We start from the raw sequence: 24,862 nt of genomic DNA, 5'->3' as shown, positions 1-24,862 counted from the left end.
TTTTTTTTTTTATCGGTACCAGGAATCAAACTCACAACCTTAGACTTGCAAGCCAAGCACTTATGCCACTGAGCTAATTGCCCAGACAGTGAGAGGGTTATTTCTGCTCTTCGAGTGCTGGTGAGCTTTCTCTGGCAGCCCACAGCCTGCAGACTTGGTGCTGCGCCACCGGCGGCGTTCTATGACCAGAGCGGCCCCATGTGGCGTCCGCCCGGAGCCGCAGCGCGTGGACCTGAGGCGCCGGCGCAGCGTGTTTGGCCCCGATGGGCGCAGCCGTGTGGGAGGGGAGGAAGGCCCGTGTCCACAGGAGCCCCGCGAGGCAGCGCGCGGAGCCCCTGGCATCGCCGAGCTTGCCGAAGCCAAGTGTGACGACAGGAAGGAGGGATGCTGAGCCCAGAGCCGCGCTGTGCTGACCGGATGCGGGAGGACACCCAGGGCAGGGCAAGGGGACAGCGGCCAACCCGGCCGCCACCACGCTCGGCCGCCCACCCTGAGCTCCCCTATCCGATCCGGAGGGGCCCGCGCCTGTGCATTCAGCGTGCTCGGCCGCGGCTCCGGGATCCGATCTCAGAACGAGCGGGGCGGAACTGTAGGATGCCAGGAACCAGAGCTCCACAGACCTCTGGCTGGCACTGGTGAGGGCTGAGGTAAGGGTAGGGTTAGGGGGCCGCCCCCCGCCCCCAACAGCCTCCCGAGTGCTGAGAGTACGGGCGCGAACCACCGTGCCAGGATTCCCACTCTTCAAGCTTAAGCGGAAATTTGCTGCTCAATAACAGGAGGTTATGCATGTAAATAATTGTATTTGTTTTAATTTTTGAAATGACTAGGCATTATTTTACTAAAATGGGTCAGAGTCAGGCAAGGTGGTGTGTTTATGTGATGCCAGCGCTCTTGGCAGCTGAGAGAATTTCACGTTTACAATTTGAGCCCAACCTGGGCAACTTAGCAACTCAGTGAAACCCTGTCTCCAAGGAAAAAAACAAAAAGGGGCTAGGGAGATAGCGCAGCGTATTCCCTGGTTCAGTTCTCAGTCCTGAGAAGGTCACTACACCCGGTTGCCAGATTAGGCGTGAACCAAAATCCCTCAACCAGCATTGGCAGGGCGCCTGACGTATTCTGAGACGCCCTCCTATGAGGTCAGGATCTGTTTGTTTATTTTTGACTTACAGTTTGTAGAGGCTTCAGTCTGCAGTTGGCTGGCTCCAAGGCAGGAGGGTAGCGCAGCAGAGGGGTGTCACAGCGGAGATCAGTTCATGGCTCCCACAATGTCGCAAAAGCAGCAAAGGAAAAGGAAGACACGACTCTTTCTTCCCTTATATTGTATGCAGTTTGTAGGGCAAGGATAGTACTCACACCCTGGCTCCTTAGCTAGTCAACTCCAGTCAGCAGACGGATTTATTAATTGCCCAAGATCCCAGAAGAACACTCCAGCTACAGCCACCTTTGAAAAGCCTCCACCTCCCCGTGACTGCATAAGGCTTTGGCTTTGGTTTGCATGGATAGAAGCCATCGCTGGGACCTCCTAAAGATATAAGGGAAATAAATGAAACTTCCAAACTGCTAGACGTTTTATATGCTGAGTTTGTGTTCCTCCACATCATACAATGAATTTTAAGGAATAATGAAAGTTAAGAGCAGGAAAGTTTCTTGAGAGAAATAGCAACTCAGTGAGTCAGGTAGGAACCCAAAAAGTTTGCTGGCCACAAATACAATTCTCAAAGGAAATTCTGTAGAGTAAAATCATAAAGTGAGTGCCAAATCAAGAGGAAGGTATAACGTGAGACAACACTATGATCAACCAGTAAGATTTCAGGTATAGCGGCTTACATGGTGCTGATGCAATGGGAAACAAGTCATGAATCAGTTGTACATAGCAAGTGCAAGGATCTTTCTGTTTTTATGGAAGAGATTAGTCAGGAGGTCTTGGTCACTTACTCAAGGAACAGACGTCTATCTAGGCTTTATAGGACCAGGTGATACCAGTGAGAGTATATTGCACATCCCTTGCGGAGCCCTGTAGCCCAGTGTGCTCTGTCTTTATCTGGAGGCCTGCTCTTTATGGGATGCACCTCCAGTCACAGTCATAATGTATTCTCATACTATGACTCCCTTAGGGGCTATTCCTGTCTGATTGCCTATACTATTTCTACCTAACTTAGCTGGCTATAATATTTACATAGCTCAGAGTCTGAAATCACCTGAATACTATTGTGACCTTATTTACAGGAGTAAGAAGCAGGAAATATTCATGAAATGTGGTTAAAAAGCAGATGTCCATTATGGAAAGATAGAATCAAGCTCAGTTTCAATGTCACGACCCCCAGGTGAACCATTTCAGTAGACTGGGGGTTAGGTGACTGCAAAGCCTCATGTGCTCATGGGTGGAATTTTATCAGAAGTGACTGGGAGTAGAGTGGGTGATGCTGGGATTGATTTTATGGTGCAATGCAAGGATCAAGGGTCCTAGGAAAGAGGGTGTGAACTCTACAGGAGGGTTGCAGAGAAACATCATACAGTGAGAAAGTCAGAAAAACCAGGATTAAATCTCCTGCAGTGGCCACTTTTTCCTCAAGGAGGTACTGACAGAGGACCAAGGGCCTTTTGCAGATCCCAACACCCCAATCTTGGTGGTTTCCTGGGGAATATGAGGGGTTAGATGACAGACAAAGGATATAGCAGATTAGAGCTGGACAAATTGTCATCTAGGCTGGGTTTGGACAGGGCAAGAGTCCTACCAGAGTGCTCCACTTGGATGGAAGGCAGCAGTGCAGAACATCTCCAGTTACTAAGTACTACCTTTGCTCTAGTTTTCTAGAATACTGTTGAAAATCATAACACTTCCAGTTTTCTTCAAGTATTATTTCCTTATTTCTCTTTGTCAGTTTTTAGAGCTGGAATGATTTGGGCATACAGATTCCGGATGTCATGCTTATTATAGTGTTCAAATTTTTGCAACACATTCGAATCCAGAGACCAGCCCAAGAGCCTGTTCTGCTGCAGCTGTGCTCGGTTACCCTAAAGACCCTGCTATGCATGGCTGTGTGAGACAGAGTGAGATCCATGTGACAGTGCAAAAACAAGCATAAGGAGACACCATAGAGTGATTCTCAGGGGTACTATAGATCCAATAGGCAGTGTCACACAGGTCAAGAAATTTGCATAGAGGAAAGTGGGCGAGGACTCCTTGTGGGATCAGGGAATATGTATTCATATTCATATATATGTGTAACTGTACCTCGTAAGTGTGTATGATAAGTGATGATATTCTCACTGTAGGATGTCATGTATATTTTGGTTTCCATGGTGGACTTTGAATCCCTGAGGTTTCTTCTAAGAATCCCTTTATGTACTGTTTCAGTGTCTTTTACATTTAGTGATGAATACCCAGATTTGTTTTCAAATCTGTGGAATTATATCCCTGGCCCTATGAGCAGAGTAAATTGTTTGTTATTTCTGTTCCCAGATAGAAAGAAAATGCTGTACACTAACAAAGAGAGCTTTGTCCTGTTTGCCAATGCCCAAGTTATATGACCAAATTACTTGTTAATATCTTTTGCAAACGCAACTATTTTCTACAGCTGGATACCCTGGGGCACTGACCATGTTGTTATAAAATAACTGTAGTGCCCATCATACTGTTGTGTATATGCCATCTTCCTGGGTGACTTCATTGATATGTTAACAATTGTTCCCCTCTGTAAGGACAGGTGTTATCTAAGACTAAGTGCTGAAATTAGCTGACAAAGGACTGTAAATTCCTTGGTAATTTCTCTGTCTTCAAGCAAAGAGAAACAAAGGATTTCCTCATTCCTGATGAACACAGGTAAATCATTTACATTGTAATTGTCCTTTCTATAAGTCTATCAAAATTTTAAGCGAGTTACACAGCTTTGCAAACTCCAACTGCACTGTGTCACTGATGCCAGGATAAATAAAAAGTGCCTCTTTTTCTTTAAAACAGACATCTTGCCCCATTTTTGGACAATATTTTGGGGTCTCGATTTTGGAGTACAACAGAAAACATAAAAACTACCAATACTTATGAAAACTTAGAAAAACTCAGTATCAGCTCTGATTAGACCCCTCAGAGGTTTGAAATGGTAGGAGATCCAGTACCAAGAAAATTGCAGACAAAAATGTCCAGAATTCCAAGTGAGCTATTCTACCCTCACAGAAAAACACTCAAAGCCCACACCTTCTCATCTTAGTCAACACCAGTTTGGTGAGGCAAAACAGTCACTCCTTGATGATGTGTCCACTCTTAAACCTGCATAGAAAGAGAAATGAGTTTCCTTCTGATGCTTCCTTGGCATCAAGGAAGCCTTCCCTGTAGGTGGCTCCCAGCTGGAGAGAACACCAACAGAGTGATTCCAGTGAAAAGCTCAGAGTGGGGGGAAACTACAGACACCTATAAAAGTTACTGTGGGCTTTTCTGTATGCTGAGATTTTGACCCTATTTTCTTGGGTCTTTCTACAAATTATTTTGGTTTTGGCAAGCAGAAATTTGCTGAGGTCAACCTATAATGTGTATACATAAAACTGTGAAGTCTGTGCTCTGAGATAGACTTCCTGGGAACACTTTCTGAGAGACAGATACGATGGATTCAGCATTTTCACTGAGAACCTGAATGTGCCTCCATGTAAGAGTGTTCTTCTGGTAAATGGTACCCTGGAGAAGTGTTCATTTTTGCAATTGGAAAGGGAACATCACACTTCAGTATGTCCACAATTGATATTTAACAACCCCTGCCTCATCACGAGGGTGTGGTTCATTGTGAGACTTCATTTTATTAGCCAGTTGGGGTCTTTATAGTGCAAAGATGTTTGACTCTGAATGTGGGTTTTCTAGTGACCCTGGGCAAAGCAGTTGGCATTTCTTCACTCTCGAGTCTCAGGTAAAATATTGCAGCCACGTAACAGCAGCATTGGTGTGTAGTTACCAGTTATATTCCCTGATTTTCATGTTTTATTTTTGTTCTTATTAAAATGGGTCAGAGATAGGCAGTGTGATGCCTTCATGTGATTTAGGAATTCTGACAGGCTAAGGCAAGAGAACTTTTTTCAATTTGAGCTCATCCTAGGCAACCTAGCAATGTAGTGGAGCCCTGTATCCAAAAATACAATAATAATAATAATTAGAAATTGGGGAGATAGCTCAGAATAAAGGTGTGGATTGCAAACCCTGTCCTGAAGAGTTAAAATAAACTTGGTTTCCAGATAACACAATAAATCAATTTTTGATCCCTTGCACTTCCAGTAGGTCTACCCTGTTCTCACCAGCCTTGCTCTGAGGTTGGGAGTTGTTTGCAGAGAATACAGTCTGCAATCACCTGAGTGATTATGGCCCTGTTTATAGAATGGAAAAGTAGGGAACTCCTATCTAGTACAGTTAGAAAACTGGTCCTATAGGAAACAGCACCAAGATCATTTTAAGCAGAATAATACACATGTGAACTGTCCTGGGCTGGGTGCTACTACCCGATCCGAAGGTACATGAACAAGAACCCAAGAGGAGGAGCAGGAATGAAAAATAGGACAAGAGACACAAGAAATGGAGACAAGACAGGTTTCTGATCAAGTCTCATTTATTGAAAGGCAATGTCACACATATATAGCATACGGGGGAGTCAGGGGCTAAGGCTCTTGATGTCCGCAGGGAGCTAGGCAATAGGTAGTCTCCATCGATAGGGAAGAACATGTGGCTTTGGAGGTATGGGCAGCGTGTGGAGCAAGAGAAATTTATATTAGTACGAAAGAGACCATGACTGTGGGGGAAACAGCAGGACATGGAGAAGCAGAAACTTATCTAAGAACTACAAACTTAACTATGAGTTAGCACTTAAGATGGCCACTGGTTGTCATAAGAAGGAGCCAGGGTTGTTACATAATGGAGCCATTTATAGGCTCCCCACAGTGGACCATTTCACCTGCCCAGGTGTAATACAGGAATGGCATCTGTCACTTTGCTCATGCACCCCAAGCTGAGATCTCTCTCTGTCCCTTCAATCTCAGAGGTTTTGTTTATCATACACAGCCTTTGTAAGATGCATAAAACCTGTATGAATTGTGCATTGGAGAGTGCAAAGGGAGATCAGGACACTTCATTATGTGGATTCTTCTGTATTTTTGCTGCCATCCTTTGAACCCAGGGTCACCTGCTGACAAAGGGCCCTAGAACTTGAGCCTGGTTGCTGCATGACTTCCTTATACTGCAGGAATCAAATACACAGAGAAACAATCTAGAGCCTAAAACAGTCAGTTTTCAGCCAGGTGCTCTGAGATGGATACAGATGGACTAGATTTGATCTGAGGAATTTTGGGTCTCCCCATGAAATCTGTGAGGTCTGGGACCTGACCTCTGTACTGGCATCAACCTAGTCCATTCAGGTCTGAGCCATGGCGTTGACTGGCAGTTGTGACCCCTGTGTCCTGCATAACTCCTGCTTCAACTTCAGCCTCATGCAAAATGGTATCTCTGCAGCAATCCTCCTGCAGCTCTGTGTCTTGCCATGCTTTCTGGTGGCATCTACATGCTCATTCATAGTGTTACTCCATAGAAAAAGATACAATTCCTGCAGCCCGAGGCCTGCCTTTGTCTGAAGGTCAATCCTCATTGCCCTATAGGTTCTACATATTTGGAAAGCAAAATATTAAGTACATGACCTGTGTTCAGTGTGAAGAGTTTCTTAAGGTTGGCATTAAATTCCCCTTTTCTCCAGGTGAACACATGCACTACACGTGACTGGTTTACCAGAGAATGTCTAGACAGCTGCTGTCTCTGACATAATCAGTGCCATGGAGTGCTTGTTTTTCATCCTTGTTTTACAAGTACAACTCCTGACTGAAGCAGGACATGATTTTTTTTTTGAAAGAATGTAGAAATTGGGGGAAACACTGAGTGTGTACTCTTTCAGCAGCTCAATCATTAAGAAAAAATAAGAAGCAAAAGATAAGTGAGAATAGTGTAGGGCCCAGGAAATGGTGGAGTGGCAAGTGGTCTCTGTTGTCACAAGCTGACAGTGTGGGCAGACGGTGCAGATCTGAGTAGATTAATTGCAGCAAGCTAGCTTTAGTTTGAGAGCTATGTAATGAATAATCCCAGCAAGGCTGCAATTCTTGCTGCACTGAATTTCAGGCTTATTTCTGGCCATGAGTGTAGAACCAGACCTGTTCAGCCTGAAGTAGACTGTGTGCCACTCAGCTCCATCCTGGTTTGATCTCAGCTCCCTGACCTCCTGCCAGTTTACATTTAGGGTCCTGACCCTGATACCAGAGTTACTACCTGGAGTCAGTAGTGGCTCTGAGTTCTAATGTGGCTGGCCCCATTCTGAGATGGCTCCCAGCCAGTTTACCTCTCTTTGAAGACCCTGAAAGCAGAATAACCCACCAGCCATTTGACTCCACTGTGACCTCTGTTCCATTCCACTGGTGTCTCTCTGTGGAAGCTTCTGGGGTCATTAGTTGTCACTAAGCATCTTCACGAGGAGCCGCCCCTCCCACATATCAAGTCCAAGCTCAGGGAGAAAGTGCAACCTGCATTTTCTTCTTTTTTGTTGAAGTCTCTCTCTTTGCTCTCCTTAGCTTTAAATCTCACTTCACTTTCTTCCTGCATCCAGGGACCCACCTCCTTCCTTTTTTTTTCTCATGTAGCCCACAGTCTGGACACCACACCTAGGAGAAGGTTTTTTTCTGCTGCTGACCATTCCACCATATTCATTGAAATCCAAGAGTTTATCTTTAGCAGGCATCCGCCTGAATACCTGGTCTCTCTTTTTTCTGCAATCAGTAGAATGCAAATAAATCACACATAGCCTTCCTGGAGGAAGAGGAATTTGCCAACTTCACCAGTAGCTACCGGGGGTAACATTTGCAGGACATTAGTTCCTGTATAGAAAACTCAACTTTTGTATTTTCATATTTTTATATTACCAAAGCAGACAATTTTCATACAAAAAACATGAGTTGTGTACCATGAAGCAAGATATAAAGCTGTGTGTGCTCATATAATGGAAAGAGCTTAGACCGTAGGTGTTGTGGTGCTCACCAATACAGCCATCACCTGGGAAGCTGAGGCAGGAGGATTACCATGAATTCAAGGCTAGTGTTGCCTGTGTAGTGAGACTTTGGCTCAAAAAAAAAAAGAAGACGATGCTAGCCCATACTGAGAATTTATATTCAATTAAATACTATCATTGTTAATAAATTGTCCTGGTGCTAACATTCTGAGACATTCAATATCAGAATTTGTTATAGAGCAAGAGGCCATGAAAACAGCGCTTCACTCCACAGAGGAAAACCAGCTGAGACCTGATGCTGCAGCTCTGGAGAGGAGCCCACCCCTCTCGATGTCCAGATGTTTCCACTTGGGGATCAGGACTGAGTACAGACAGCTCACCATGGACTTTGGAGTGAGCTGGGTTTTCCTTTTGGTTGTTTTAAAATGTGGTTAGCAAAGAACAGAAGATATTGAGTGTGAGAATCAGCATGTGTGGAATAAACCATTGCCATGTGTGATGGTTTCCTGAGCAGGATATCTCTGGATTGCTGCTGTCCAGTGTGAGGGGCAGGTGGTGGAGTCTGGGGTCAGCTTTATGCGGTCTGGGTGTCTGTGAGCCTCCCTATGTAGCCTCAGAATTCATCTTCAGTAGCTAACATGGACTGAGTCCACCAGACTTCAGGGAAGGGCTTGAGGGACAGTTGTACATAATAAGACTGGTGGTAGGACAAAGTATGGAGAGGCCTGGAAAGGTTGTGATTCACTATCACTAAAGACAATGCCAAAACCATGTTATTTTTGCAAATGAACAGCCTCAGAGCGGAAATGGCAGTGCATTACTGTGCAAGGGACAGTCAGAGGATCCTGATGTAAGCCAGTGCAGGATCTTGTGCAGGGCAACTCGGGACCAGCAAGGGTCCAGATGGAGACCAAGAATAGATGCAGGGCTTCTTGTCATCCTTTGGCTGTCTTAGCATCCTAACTGTAAAGAGCTTGCATGTAAATCTTGAATATTAGTGCAGCAATATTTAGAAGTGGCATCTAAAGAGATGACTAAGACACACATTTTTCACTGGTTTATACTGTTAATTGGAGAGGTCCTCACATATGTGTTTCCAAGCACTCAGGATGCCGAGACAGGAGGACCTCGAGGTCGAATCGAGTCCTTGCTGCATACAGTTGTAGGTCAGCCTGATGTACAGGGTGAGACCTTGACTTGAAAGAAAGAAAGAAAGAGGGACCTGGGATTTAGCTCAGTGCTGTAAGTGCCTGCCTGGCTAGCATGAGGTTAAGAGATTAATACCTAGTACCAAAAAAGAAAAAAGAAAGAAAAGGAAAAATGAAACCCCAGAAAAATAAATGAGTAATTCAAGGAGTCAGAGTTCCATGGTCTAATAGTACTTGTAATCTTACTTGAGAATTAGAGCTTTGGAGTGTGGCCATGTGGATTATACCTTTGTCTGTGGCTTTTTCTGCTTGGATGTAGCTCCCTCACCTCTTCATCTACTTCTTGATCAATAAGAGGAAAGAAGCAGTGTTCTGCCTTGCATTCCTACCATGATTTGAAATTTAGAATGTATACATCTCAAATAAAAGTTCCAATTGAAGATTTCAAATATTTTGTCACAGGGACAAGAAAGTAATGCAAATGGAAAAGGACACAAGTTCAGATGCCATCTTTTCTCATAGGTATGAGACTACTCAGAACTCAATGGGCATTACCAAAAGCATTTATATAGTAGTAAATCTGATTAAGTGCCTGTGCCTCGCGGAGGATGTCAAGGAGGGAATGCACAAGTCAACCTTTACAAGATTTCATGTGGAAACTGCTACTGAATTAGGTGCTCAGAGAGGTCAGAAGCTTGATCCTTGGAAAGAGAAATTCATGAACTTGACCCATCTTATTTAAACTGGTTAGAGGTACAATAAAAAATTTACAATTTTTGGCAGCATATTTTATGCAAGTCTCTAGTTTGAGCCATGGTGATTAGCTCATTTGTGAAATAGATGGCATTATTTATAGGCAAAATACAATCACTACACAGAAAAAATATTAGAACTGGTAATTCTGCACAAAGACTGCAGTCTTACAAGGTAAAAGAATGAAGTTGTGTACCAAAGAGAAGATGTTGGAAGAGTTTTTTTTATTCAAAGTAAAGAAGTATTAAAAAGCTCCCTAGGGGCTGGGAAATAAGCTCAGCGGCATAAGTGCCTGCCTTGCAAGTGCACAGTCATGAGTTCGATCCCCGGTACCAATTTAAAAAAAAAAGTGTTCTCCGGTTTATCCAGAAATGAAAGTTAAAAAAAAAAGGAAGAAAGAAAGAAGGTGGGATTTACACATGATGCTGTCACATCACGCAGCTTCATTATATTGCATCACCACAGCCAATCAGAAATTGTAAATTCCCTAACAATAAGGGCTTAGAGATAACCATTTAAAAGGAAAATGAAAACACGTTATTTCGAAGTCAGAAAAGAAAGGAGGGACAGACAGCTAACTTGTGAAAAGGTACTGGGTGCAAAGTCAGATACCTGAAGGTCTTTGTTCCTGGCTGCTTCACTAAGAGGCCATTCCCCTGGAATTTGTGCCAGGGCCTAGGCTCTCATCGCAAGTGCCACTGGCTACCTGTGAATTTCTAAGTGAGTTGCATTAGGTTTTCTTTCATCCTGTCCATATTTTAGATGTAAATTTTATGAGTTGTTTAAAAGGAACCTTACTGAGAGCCCAGCCAAGAGTCCTGATTGTCTGCTTTAACAGTACAGTGTCAAAAATAAAAGACAGAAACCTATGGTAATGCATCAGTGGCTGAGAAATCAATGTCTCTGGATGGATCCTCCTCCACACCCTAAGCAGCCACCATTTATTAGTTGTATACAGTGATAGGTGGGGCAGGCAAGAATTACAGCTCATCAGAAGACTAAGATTCAAAAGGGTGTAGATGATCACATTCTAAGAAGGATCTTGTCCTGGAGTATAATCCTGGGATGACTCAAGAGGGGGTAGATGGTCTTATGCTTAGAAGAGTCAATGGGAAATCTCACACTGGTGGTACCACAATCTGAACTTCCATTTTATCTCATAGGGTACGAAGTATGAAAAATTAGTCATTGTGAATTTGTGGTCCCCAGCAGAACCTTAGAAACCAAGTCAATTTTACATTTAAGAAATGGACTAATGCATTAATATAGTGAAGCTAGATTCAGAGTAAATATCTGATTCTACTTATATGTATATATATATACACACGTATAATATATATATATATATATGAGAGAATAAAAACATGTATATACACTGCAGGAGATTGAAAATCATATTTTCAATTTCAGTATATTTGGAATGAATGGCCACCATTTTGGTCATCTCTTCTAATAATAGAGACCAAAGTTAACTTGAATTATTCTCATGGTGTCTCAATAAATTTAGTATTAAAATCACAAGTTTGTGCTTACAGTCTAAATTCCTTTTGTCTCCCAGTGGTACTACCGGGAAGTGGATCAAATGTGGGGTTCTATTTCAGCAATCATTCTGGCACTCACTCTTGGCTATGGTTACATTCACAACTAAGGTATGTTTTATGAAACGCCTGGATAGAGTATGATCCTTGTCTGGGGGAGTTAAAATATTAATCTTTCTTTTACCTTTTACTGTTTCATAGAAATTTGCTATCTTTATTTTTACTTTCTTCTTTTACAGAACAGTTGCATTCTTTTTGCAGTCCATAAATTCATTTTTTGGATTAAAATGAGTAGAATGAGAGTGTGAAATTCCTGGCATTGAAATCTACCACCTGATTCGCAACAGCAGTCCTCACTGCATTCAACTTTGCCCTGGACTGACCTGGACTCGGTGTTTTTCGTCATCACAGGACATTTGCCCTGCAACCTTCTAATCACACTTGTGATGTACTTTCAGGAAGAGCTCACATCGTCCATTAAGAAAGCCAGGGTATTTTTCAAAAGCCAAGAATGGTAGCCCTTACATGCAATATTCTTCCTGTGCTGTGTGGCTGACATCTAAAGAGAGAGACTAGACTACAAGTTTCAGGCTATCACAGGATCTCTACTCCTGTGGGAAGAAGTTTGTTTAATCTCAAACTGGAGTTGGTGGCCAAATGCGCAGCAGCCAGTCGGCGATGAGGGCGGGGCCTGGCAGACGCGCCCAATCAGGAGGCCGAGGGGATGGGCACTTCCTGTGTCTTGGCAGGCACGTTCCTGCCTGAGTGGATTGCTGAGCGCCCTGCGGCGTCACCTTCGTTTCCGTGACTCACCCGTACTGCAGGCTGCGTGCAGAGGACCCCATAAGACCCCCAAGCCTCGCAATGGTGATGTGTGGGACGAGGGCTGGAATACGCGGGAATTGTGTCAGCACTGGACGGAAGTAGTCAGAAGCTACTGTGTCAACCAACAGCCTCCCCGCATAGCCCCAGAACCAGGGATGCGGTAGATGTTTGTCGCTGCTTTATCATCTGTTCCTTTTTCCCTCAGATCAGCAGGGACAGTTTTGAGTCCCCAGCATGCTGTCCCCACTGTGGCACTGCCAACCCAGAACGCAATCCTGGGCGTCCCTGGCACGACTATGTCTCTACCAAGCTGACCGAAGCGGTGGTTTGGTGGGAAGCGGGCTCCACCGTCCGCACTGAGGAAGTTATCCCTGCTATTGTTATGGCGGACCTCTGCTCGTAGTGATGCTACTGCATAAGCAGAGCTAATAACCTCATATTAAAGAATGAATTATCGAACGAACAAAGGACGTTAGGAGAGATTTTATTGGAAATAAGAATAGCTCCCTGAATTTCAGGAAGCGCCCCAAGTGGGTGCCCTTGTGGGCGCTCAGTACAGAGTGAGTTATAAACAAGCAGAGCCGAGCAGTTACTCAGTTCAGTTGTTCAGTGGCCACGTGTTACACATGGCTGTGTAGGTTTAAAACACTTTTTCTTTTTTGGGACCGGGGACAGAACTTAACGACCTTAAGCTTGCCAGGCAGGTTCTTGTGCTGCTGAGCTAAATCCCCAGGTGAGCTAGGTTGTTTTGTTTTGTGTCTCGTCTTTTTGAGACAGATGGGTTGCTCTACAATTCAGGCTGGCCTTAAGCTCACTTTGTAGCCCAGACTGGACTCGAACTCTCAACGGCTTTTTGAAATGTTGGCAGTTCTACTGCTTTAGCTGCTGAAGAGGTTGGAGTGCAAGTGTTAACCGTAATGCCAGCCCAAACAACCACTTTAATCAAGCTCTTTAACCATTTGCTCAGCTTGCAGGGTTAAAGGAAATAGGTTTTAGAGAAAATTGGTTATTGTGTATGTCACAGTCCTCAAAAGTCAGTTTAGTAGGGGTTGTCTGTAACTTTTTTTAGTTGCGGGGACTCTGCATTGTTCCTTGACACAGAAAGTTCACCTTCGGTTGTAAATCCTAGGTCATAGCCTTATTTTAATTCTTATCGAAATTGTTAATTTCCCAACTCTACTTCAAGCCCTTTCTCTATTGAAGTGTCTTTTTTTTTTAATCTTTATATCAGTACCGAGGATCGAAGTCATGACCCCCGGCTTGCAAGGCAGGTGCTTATGCCGCTGAGATAAATCCCTAGCTCCTAGGTGCCTTATGTATGAGCTAACTAAATAAAGTGCTCTTTACCATTTTACTATTGCAGTGAGGCTTTCCATAGAATTTAGAATGCTGAGAAAGATGCAGTGGTTGAGCTGGGAATGGGGGTTGAAACTGGAGAATCACTGGGAGTTCAAGGCCAGCCTGGGCTATAGAGTGAGCTCAAGGCCAGCCTGAACTGCATAAAGAGACCCTGTCTCAAAAAGACAAAAAAAAAAAAAAAAATTTGTAAAAAAAAAAAAAAAAAAAAAGATGCAGAGGTACTAAGGACACTTTCCTGAAAGGGTTGTCTATTACCCACACACTGGAAAACATTCTGAACTGGGCAATAAGGGTTACAGAAATTTCACTGAGAAACATCTTGGGATTTATTTATTTATTTATTTTTGGTCTCTTTGTTCACAGGGGTTGATATGTAAGTCATTTCCAAAGTACTTTCTCATCCATTGCATTGTTATGTGGTTCAGGATCTTTCTGATTTACTTGAAAAGAATCATATTTAGTTCCAGAAATAATATCATAATATTTTCCCTGGTAATTGGAAAAAACTCACTTTTCTTTAGGATTTAGTAAGAACTAAAGTAAATGAGATGAGCTTGGAGTGTATGGGTTGATTTTCCGTTTTTGAATAAGCCAAATTACTGAGTTTTTTCACATGGCAATTTTCTTTGGTGATTTTCTCAAATTAGATTTACATCTTATTTTGTATTCAGAGTTTATCTTCAGTGAGCTATATTGTACTTACTTTTTAGACTTGTATTCATAAATATTTACTTCTGTGTACAAAATCTTCATATTGTCTACACTTTAAATATTTTCTTTTTGTTACATTTATTTTCCATGCTTTTCACAAATACCAATTTTTCTTACTTAGCTACTTGAGTTTCTTTTGTGGAAACACTTTTTTTTATCTGCATGTTTATTTCAACATATAACCTGAGTACACAGGCTAGATGGGTATTAAGTCTAGATTGCCAAGCACATACCTGTTCCTACAAATATAAATAAAATACATTGTGATTTCTTCCATGGGTGGAAACTCCAGTTGCATCCAAAATCAATAATCTGTTTCCTTCTGGATCCACTGAAGACTGCCTCTTTCATAAGACTCATTTGTCTTATATACTTAGTAGAACCATACACTGATTTGAAAGGTGCAGTTTTAATGTATTTCATGTATATCATGCCGGATAATCACCTTGCTCACAAGGTATTAAATGCTTTTAGTCTTTTATGATACTACCCAAAAACCTGACACAGGATCTCACTTTATAATTTAGACTGGCTTTGTATGTACTGCATAGCCCAGGGTGAACAATGAAATCATGATAATCTCAAACTCTTTGATGTTTGCCTTACCAAGCCTCCAAAGTACTGGGAAATCAGTACCACCATGCCTGATTAAAGTTTGGCTTTGTGATCATGGCCTGATTACTTTATTACTTCTTGATTTTGAATGAATTTTCTTTTGTATTTAAAGAAATAATGTGTTGAAAATCTGAAAAGCAACTCCTGATTGACATTTCCAAAAAATTGTAGTTACCGAGTGCATTGTGCATATCAATTTAAAATGTACATTGTACACATACAGAAAAACAGTGAAATTATTCATATTTCTTCAGCAATATGTGCAAAGATAAAATGCCTAAGGAACAACATGGGTAACTTGCAAAGAATAGGTTCTTTTAGCACCATTTAAAAAAATAAAAGTGCACAAGTTGGTGAGCGTATTTCATTATATACAGTGAATTGGACTTTTTTTTTTTTAGAGGGGGAAAACAAAAACAGCAAAAGGGTACACGTAATACAGAATTTCTAGAAAATAATATACAGTAAGCAATCACAGGATCTGGGGATTTAGCTCAGCGGCATAAGCACCTACCTTGCAAGTAGGCGGTCGTGAGTTCGATCCCTGGTACCGACAAATAGTTAAAAAAAAAAAAAAAGCAAAAAGAAATCACTAGTTAATAGGTTACATATTGGGGCTGGGGATTTAGCTCAGCAGCATAAGCGCCTGCTTTGCAAGCAGACAGTTGTGAGTTCGATCCCTGGTACCGATAAAAACGAAAAAGACAAAAAAAAAAAAAAAATAGGTTACATATTGTCATCTTAGAAACAGTTGTCCAAATTACAAAATTAAAACATACAAATTAGACATTCATACAATGAAATTGCAGACAGTTTTGTTCAATGAACCAATAAAAACTCAGTAATATGGTTTTCTATCCACACACTTAAATATACATGCAGTTATATCCTTTAGACCACTTTCTTTTCCTCTCTTTTTTACAATAACAATTACACTTTTTGGGTTTTTGAAGAGAAAAAGAAAAACAAAAATAACTCAAATGTGACAAAGCAAAATAGAGTGAGTTAGAACAGAAGGATGGACATAGTACATGATGCAAAAACAATACCAGGTGATCAACACTGGTTACCATTATGCCTCTTGCTATCTTAAAAAGAGTTGCCTATATCGTCAGGTGTAATAGAATTGAACAAAATGATACAGAATAAGACCAATAAAACCTACATTGGAGACCTTACAGGACTTCTAAAGAAGATAATAGTCAAACCAAAATGGGCATGATAGTAAACCTTATTGCCTTTCAAAGTGGTTGCCTATACCCTCAAACTTGACTCTATCAAACAAAACAGAATATAGTAAAATCAGTCAGAGCAAGATGGGGAGAGCAAAACAGGGATTCAAATCAGGTTAATAGGAAAACAAAAAAGGTACTATAATATATCCCGCTATTTTTAAATTTAGTTTCCTCTTAATTAAAAAAATAAAATATAAATTAATTTTTTAAAAAAAAGAGAAAAGAGGGAGATTGAGATAAAAGCGAACATAGTAACAGAACAACACAGGTCAGAACTGAACAATTTAATCATCATTGTGTTTTACCACCAGATAACCTGACATAACAGTAGTCACCATAGTGTCTCTTTCCTTGAATTATTTGAGTATAACTTTCTATACTGTAGCAGAAAACATATCATGACAGTGTGAAGCCAGTGAATTGGACTTTGACACTAGGATGCAAAGCATTTGGCCATATAGTACTAACACATATTCTAAAAGTGTATGGTGTCAAAGAAATACAATCAGCATTCAAAGAAACTTTGTCAACTGGGCAAAAAAACACTGTATGCCTTGTCTCACTGTTGGTCTTCAATAAATATCCTAGCAGCAACTTTCACCTGAAAAGAAAAAAGAAGGAGCTATAACCCCTTTTATTTCACTTTCTCTGTTGAAAATGAAATGAATCACATGAATAATCTCAGAAAATCTGGTGCTTCTCTCAAGAAATCTAAAAAGAGAGAGAGAAAAAAAGAAAATGTGCTCCATACATCTGAGACTTGGCACACATTAGGGTGATTGGCAAGGATCTCAAGGCACTGTAGTTGCTCAAATTTTTTAAGAGCTGAGTGTGCTGAGCGTCACACTGAAGCATTCTTTGATCCCTGCTACAGCCTCATTGACAGGATGTCCCGTCTCATGGAGATTTCTTATACTTCGCTTAGTCTCCCATAAGTGAACGCACATTCCTCTTGGTAGGAAGATGAAAAGCTGTTCCTGTCCACTAATTAAGTCTCGGTCATCAGTAAGTCATGGTGTCAGAAATCTTCACTTTAATTCCCACCGTGTTCATAAGTGTTTCTTCACTTTCAGGAATAGCATCTTCCCAGGCCCTCTGCTTTGAGGACGCTGAGATGTCTCACTGCTGTCTTGTTGGTACTGCCACCATTTCCATTACCAGCAATTTTGTTTGTTCCTTTTTGTTTTCACATCAACATTTTTCTGTTGCAGACCAGATGTCTTCTTTCCTGGAGCAGCCCTCTCACCTTTCCCTCTGCACAGTGTTCCCGACTAGCTTTGTGAAGTTCTTGCTATTTCTGTAGATTGGTACCAGCAAGAACTTGGTACCAGAATAGTCTTCTTTCTGAAATCCATTGATCCCAATCTTGATTCCCACCACTGTATAATATCTAAACCGTTCTACTTGTTTCTCTTTTATGACAGCTTTTACGTACTTTGCTTCATAAAGAAGAGACCCATAGAACAGAGTACTTGTTTACTCTCCTAGAATTTGGATTAACTACATTTTTAATCATATTCTCGTTACCTTCCATTTCACCATTGTCTAATTGCTTTCACGTGCGTGTGAGATGCTCATTTGTTGTTATGAGCTTTAACAGAGAGTACTATCGACTATTCTCCATCATTCTACTTTTTTGTTTTTGGCATTTTGGCTTTTTGAGACAGGGTCTCACTATGCTTTTCAGGCTGGCCTTGAGCTCAGTTTGTAGCCTAGGCTGGTCTTGAACTCACAGTGATCCTCCTGCCTCAGCCTACCAAGTGCTAGGATTACAGGCATGAGCTACCATGCCCAGCTTCATTCTACTATTTTTTATCATTCCATTAATGTCCTTAGACTTGTGCCGATAAAAGTGTATTCATTAGTATTTTAATGATTACTCATAAAGTTTAATGTTTAAGTTTCTTTCAATGAAACATGATTCAAGTTTCCAAATGCTGCCTAAGTAGAAAAAAAAAGATGGGCTCAATTCTATGAATAATCAAATTTGAAGAGACAGATACTATATGGTGTATCAATGCCATTCATGAAGTATTTATCTGTTCCTGTGCTTTGTGGATGGTGATTTGAAGGCTTCCTCTAAGATCCACTTTAAAGGCAGTGCACATACGCATTTTGGGTAACCCTGCAGGGAACCGGTGCAATTATTGTACATTTGTTTTAATAGTTGCATCCGAATTGCTCTGTGCAAATATCTGCATGTACATGGTATTGGTGACCGGTACATGGAATTACTATTTGAAGGAATCGACTTTGATTCAGGTTTTGTAAGAAGATTTGAGGTAACTCAGGCTGTGAGTCTCAACGTTCTTTGTGGTAACTGTGTGATTATTTAGGAGGCAGTGACCTTTGAGGATGTGGCTGTGAACTTCACCCCAGAGGAGTGGGCTCTGCTGAATCCATCACAGAAGAAGCTCTACAGAGATGTGATGCTGGAAACATTTAGGAATATGACTGCTGTAGGTAAGGATGACAGCATTTTCTCATTGCAACAGAGAGCTTTGTGCTCGTTCATTTCTGCAGTTTAATTAAATAGAACATGGAAGCATTTTGAAGACTGTCTTAGGTTAGATTCATTACACCATGAATCTAACCAGAATCTGTTCATTTTTATATAGTGATATAGTGACTTCTGTATTTTTCTGTCTGTGATTCAGGAAGAACGTGGGATAACCAGCAAATTGGACAAGAGTACAAAAATTGCTCAAAGAATCTAAGGTAACTTGCACTTAGAAAAAAATGTTCCTCAAGAGTCAATTTGTGAGCAGAAATGTTATAAATGAGGCCATGTTGAAATTAATCACTCAAAAATTCTTTGGAGATAGATAAATATAATTCTATATAATCTGAAGATGGAGTACAGAAATATTCCAATATAGGAAACTGATAATACTGATACTATGCAACAAATATCACTACCCGGCATGTTAATATAAGAAAATTCTTTCATGAATAATATCATTGAATTGTGCCACATAGCATTTTGATAGTATTTATAGAAATATGTGAAAAGAAAAAATTTTAATTTTGAAAAGAACTCACATACAAGGTATCTATTTATGCGTCTGCCACACACATTATGAGTGTGCCACTCTCATGAAATAGCTACATGGAGGAAGTATTCAAAATGCAAATGAATGCCAGTATTGTGATAATAACTGTTTTCAAAATATTCCCCAGAGGTTTAGTCCACTCATGTTTTAAAATTCATACAAGGTACCCACATACATTTTCAGTCAGAATATAAACCAGAACCATAGTGATAATCTGATAATCATAGTGAACATAGAGATGTCTCAAAGTAAGAATAGAAGTATCTGTTTGAACCTAGAAATACCTGCTTGGGTATATTCACAAAGGAGTTGAAATTCTTTGTCACCGTGATTTGTGAATTCATGTAATCAATGCAAGTTTCCCATAGATAGTCACAGTAGCTAAGATTTGAATACAAGTCACATTAGTTGAGCTCTGGAAATAACCCAGGTACCCATCTCTGGAAGCCTGGAAATGGAAATGTGGGGCCTGCTCTACATGGTAGTACATTTTGTAATCCCTGCAGTTTGGGAAGCTGAATCAGTATGATGACAACCTGATGTTCAGGCTGAGGAAATTAATGATCCACGAGGATCTGTCGAAAGAAAAAAGAAAAAGATTCTAAAGTTAAAATTCAGTGCTAAGATATGTGTTTAATTCTCAGACCAGAAAAAGTGTGCTAGGCCAGGGATATAGCTCAGTGGCAAAGCACCTACCTGGCAAGCATATGATTGTGAGTTGAGTTGCTAGTAACAAAAAAGAAAAAATGTGCAATATATTCAGGCATATGAAAGAATATCATGTCTTTGGCCAAAAAACAAAAATAGTTGACACTCCATCCCATAATATTAGGAAGTTGTCAGACACAGGAAGTGATATGTTAAATAAGAAACTCAAAAAAATGTAATCGGTAAAAGAGAAATGATAGAAAACCGAAAGTTGCTTTTGGAAGTAGGAAAGATGATCAGGTTAAGGAGAGAATGGGAGAGTGATTATTGAAAAGGTATCAAAATTCATCAAAATGTAAGACTCAGTATGCAAGACTCTTCCCCTAAATGAAACTAGACATTGTATATTGCAGACAGGTACTAATGAAAAATTTCCATCCAAATAAATACCATCTTTTTGGAAATTGGTGTTTGACAGGCACCCTCATAACTATTAAGTCAATTCATTGTTGAAATTTCTTAGCAGGCATCAAACTAGAACTTGTCCTAGTAAATTAATATGAAGACCATTTTCATTGTGGTATTTTTTTCATTTTTTATTACAGAAATGATGTGGGAAAATGCTGTCAATATAAAGCTTGGAAACAAGAAGAATTATGTATTTGGACTCCAGATGCTCATGCAGACATGCGCCAACCTGCTTTAAAGCCAAGTGAAAGCCTTGCTTGTAGGAAGCCCCTGATTGGGCATAGGAGGCTAAATGAGCCTGTCATGGCTCACACTCAGCTGAACCAGGATGATTATTTGGGATTTGAAGAGAAACTGTATAAAAGCAATGGAAATAGAAAAACCTGCACTGATACTCAACTCTTTCAAAACCATGAAATGAGAAAACTTGGAGAGAAATGCTGTCAATGTGAGCACTGTAGGAAAGTCTCCTCTGACCCTACTGAACCAAGTTACACTAGAGAGAAGATCTTTTTAGGTAAGAAAAGTGTAAAAGCCTCCAGCATACCCCATGATGTTCAAATGCATGAAAGAAATCATAGGGGGGAGAATTCACATTTATTCAAGCAGTGTGGGAAACCTTTCATTTCTTCATATCATATTCAAATACATGAAAGAAAACATGTTAATGAGAAGGCTTATATATCTAAGGCATATATGAAAATACTAGCTGATAATAATTCCTTTCATAGACATAAAAGAATTCACACTGGGAAAAAACTGTATGTATGTAACCAGTGTGGGAAAACATTCATTACAAAGAGGTCCTATAAAACACATGAAAGTAATCATACAGCTGAGAAATCCTATGTAGGAAAGCAATGTAGAAAACAATTCAGTGATAAGCCCAAATATCGTAGACATACAAAATCCCGCACTGGTGAGAAACCCTATGCATGTAAGCAGTGTGGAAAAGCATTCAACAGGTACAGTCACTGTCAAAATCATGAAAGAACTCACACTGGGGAGAAACCCTATGTATGTGAGCAGTGTGGAATATCTTTCAGCCAAAAAGCAAGTTTGCAGAAACATCAAGGAATTCACAGTGGGGAGAAACCTTATGTGTGTAAGCAGTGTGGAAAATCTTTCATCCAGAATGGTAACCTTCATGTACATGAAAGAATTCACACGGGTGAGAAACCCTATGCATGTAAGCAATGTGAAAAAAGATTTACTGACAAGTCCACATATCATAGACATACAAGATCCCACACTGGTGAGAAACCTTATATATGTACACAATGTGGAAAAGCGTTCAACAGACGCAGTCATTGTCAAAGACATGAAAGAGTTCACAGTGAGGAGAGACCCTATGTGTGCAAACAGTGTGGGAAAGCATTCACTACACAGAATTATTTTCAAATACATGAAAGAATTCATACTGGGGAGAAACCCTATGTATGTAAGCAATGTGGAAAGTCTTTCAACCAACAGACTAATTGTCATGTACATGAAAGAATTCACACTGGAGAGAAACCCTATGAATGTAAGCACTGTGGAAAAGGGTTTGCTGATAAGTCCACATTATCTAGGCACAGAAGATCCCACACTGGAGAGAAGCCCTATGTATGTAAGCAATGTGGGAAAGCGTTCAGCACACTCAGTCACTGTCGAAGACATGCAAGTATTCACAGTGGGGATACACATACGAAAAACTATGTGTGTGAACAATGTGGAAAAGCATACACTAGACAAAAATTTTTTCAAATACATGCAAGATGTCACACTGAAGAAAAGCTGTGAATCAGTAATGTGAGGAATCTTCAGCCAACAGAATACTTGTCAAAGACGTGAAGGAATCCACTCAGAAGAAACCCTATGTATGAAAGGAATGTGAGGAAACATTCAGTACAGAAAAGTGCCCTCAAGTACATGAAGATGGTATACTGGGCAAACCATATGTGTGAAGGCAGAGTGAGTAAGATGGGATGCACTCACACTGCAATACATTTATCTTTGTAAGATGTGTGTGAAAACATACAATGATATCATTTAAATGGTTGAATAAAGTCACACTGGGCAGAAAGCCTGAAGTCAGCAATAAAGGAAAGATTTTGGCATATTTGGGTACTGTCAAAAACATGAAGTCACACTGGAGAGAAATTCCATGCAAGCCTATTTTGAATATCCTATGAAATCTACTCATATAATGATTGACTTTTTTTCTTGTCTTTTGAGACGGGGTCTCAATATGAACTTCAGACTGGCCTTTAGCTCACTTTGTAGCTCAGGCTGGTCTTGAACTCGCAATGATCCTCCTGCCTCAGGGTCCCCAGTGCTGGGATTACAGGTGTATACCACCACATCCATCTCATGTAATGGAGACCTGTAGAAATAATATGAACATATTGTTGCCAATATTTCCTTAATAATATTCCAGAAAATACACTCCATAAAGGAGATACCCTAAAGTGTATTCATTCTGTTTCTCAGTAAGTTAACATATGGGCAGGGGATTTAGCTCGTAGCATAAGCGCCTGTCTGGCAAGCACAAGATCATGTGTTAGATCCCCGGTACCAACAACAACAAAAAAAAAGAATGTAAATTACTTGTAAATATTTAGTTTATGTATTTGGGGTCTCATAATAAAATTGATTTGACACAATCATATTTTTGTTTATGCCAGTGTTTTTGCATTTTACTGTGTCTTTAGGTGAATTTAAATATAGTTTTCACTTCCAAATAGGATTAGTATTTATGTAGTAATTATTTTGCTTTGCTTTTACAGTTGGGAGAAGTAGACCACTAAAAGTAAATTTTAATTGGGTTTCCATTGTTGGGAATGGTCTACTAGCCTTGATTTAAATTTTGTTTTTGCGTATATTCCGTATCCTATATAAAAAACAACTATTTTTGAACTTGATGTTATCTTTGATGGAGAGATTTGTGACCATGCTTTTGACAGATATCAGTTTTCATACAACTTGTGTATTATCCTCAGAAGACACCTGCATATATCCCAGCATAATAGTATATTATATCAAGTACACAATTTTGCTTAGTTTGCCTTCATGTTGGAGTGAATATTATATCATATAAAATTTTACATTATCTTATCAGAAGTTTACTTTTCATGCTTCTCTTATGATGACTTTTAATCTTGTGATAATTTTTCCAACACTTTTACCAAAAAATCAACCATTCTGCTCTGAGTTTCTGATGCTAGAGATCAGCAGAAACATAAATTGTCTACAAGTGGATATCACAAGTTATAGTAATCTCTACAAAAATATAAATGGTGGAATGATTTCTCTATAACCCCATTTTTAAAGGAGTTTGTGTCAACAGTGAAGTTTTTTGGGAAGAATATAGGTTTTTGGAAGAATAATTATTATTGACTATGTTAAGGTAAATTCCTTTATTCTATTACCTATGCTGACAATGCTACTGATTTTGGTAATTGGTTTAACAAGAAGATTAAATAATGCCATGAAGGAAAATACACAGTTTAATAAAAAGAGGAGGTGTACTAACTTATGATTTATGTTGTGTTTTGTTTGACCAACTTTAGGTATAAATTTATAAAATCTGCTTTTTCACTGTCCATCTTGATCAATGCTTCAGTGACCAATGCTTAATGTTTGAGAAATGTGATAAATCAGTGAACACAGTTCCTGCCAAGCTGTGAGCATGAGGCCCATGGGTCTCCCTGAGCTGTGCTTCGCTTTTCTATTTAAGAATGAAATATTTTACAGAGTTTTTGAATACAAACAGTGCTCAATTTCTGATGGGATATAGTGATCAACCTGTGATAACAGAAATATAAATGAATAACAAATACCCACAATACAGTAAACATTATATAACTTGCTCTAGCATTAATTATGCTTAGATCTATAAATGACTCCCTAGTTTATTGATAACATCTAAAATTGTGTCTACATTATCTCTGAAGTAACTCATGGAATGTAACACATATCACAATACAAAGTCAATACTTTATATTTTGGAACATGTGGCTAACTTACCTGTGGCTCATACCTGCTTCTTTCCATCACCTGGAAGATATAGAGAAGGTATTGCTTTTGCCATTGCAGCCAGTGATGAAATATTCAAAATACAAGGTATTTTATCCTGAGGACATTTACTTTACCATTATTTTATCACAAACAAAATCTTTCTGTTCCTTGTGATGCAGGAGGAAACTAAAATGGAGGCTACACCTGCAACTCAGACCCCATCTCAGAATACATAGGAAACTAGGAGATGTAGTTCAGTGCTTTTGTACTCTTACCTTTACTCCGAAAAGCAAATAAGGCCTGATTCACTGATAAGGCAATGAAATGAACTGATTCATCCCATACTGCTCAAGGGGACCTCATACTGTCATGTACAAGGGCCCCAGGTTGCTCTAGACAGCCATCCTCTGAGACCAGGGATTATTTCCACAGGACATAATCTGACACCCCTGAGCACAGTTGTGACCCTATTCCCGGGAGGAAGATGCAGGAAAC

The 24,862-nt window shown here is 40.2% G+C and overlaps 1 protein-coding gene and 1 pseudogene across 1 annotated transcript; one reads left to right on the top strand and one right to left on the bottom strand.

Annotated features, from left to right (window-relative positions):
• Positions 1 to 12,154: 12,154 nt before the first annotated feature.
• LOC100720867 (zinc finger protein 260-like) lies at positions 12,155 to 23,013 on the top strand. Its single transcript, XM_013149365.3, has 4 exons — positions 12,155 to 12,321; positions 18,536 to 18,662; positions 18,857 to 18,917; positions 20,506 to 23,013. The coding sequence occupies exons 1-4, from the start codon at positions 12,319 to 12,321 to the stop codon at positions 22,148 to 22,150; spliced, it is 1,836 nt and encodes a 611-aa protein (XP_013004819.2). The 5' UTR covers positions 12,155 to 12,318; the 3' UTR covers positions 22,151 to 23,013.
• Positions 16,759 to 17,823, bottom strand: LOC100720604 (mortality factor 4-like protein 1; annotated as a pseudogene).
• Positions 23,014 to 24,862: the final 1,849 nt, after the last annotated feature.

This window comes from Cavia porcellus, unplaced genomic scaffold (genome assembly GCF_034190915.1).
Source record: "Cavia porcellus strain 051 isolate PalLab524CR breed Dunkin Hartley unplaced genomic scaffold, mCavPor4.1 scaffold_8, whole genome shotgun sequence".
In the NCBI taxonomy this organism is placed as follows: Eukaryota; Metazoa; Chordata; class Mammalia; order Rodentia; family Caviidae; genus Cavia; species Cavia porcellus.
The sequence above is the reverse complement of the archived record's forward strand: the minus strand, read 5'-3'. Positions and strand labels throughout refer to the sequence as shown.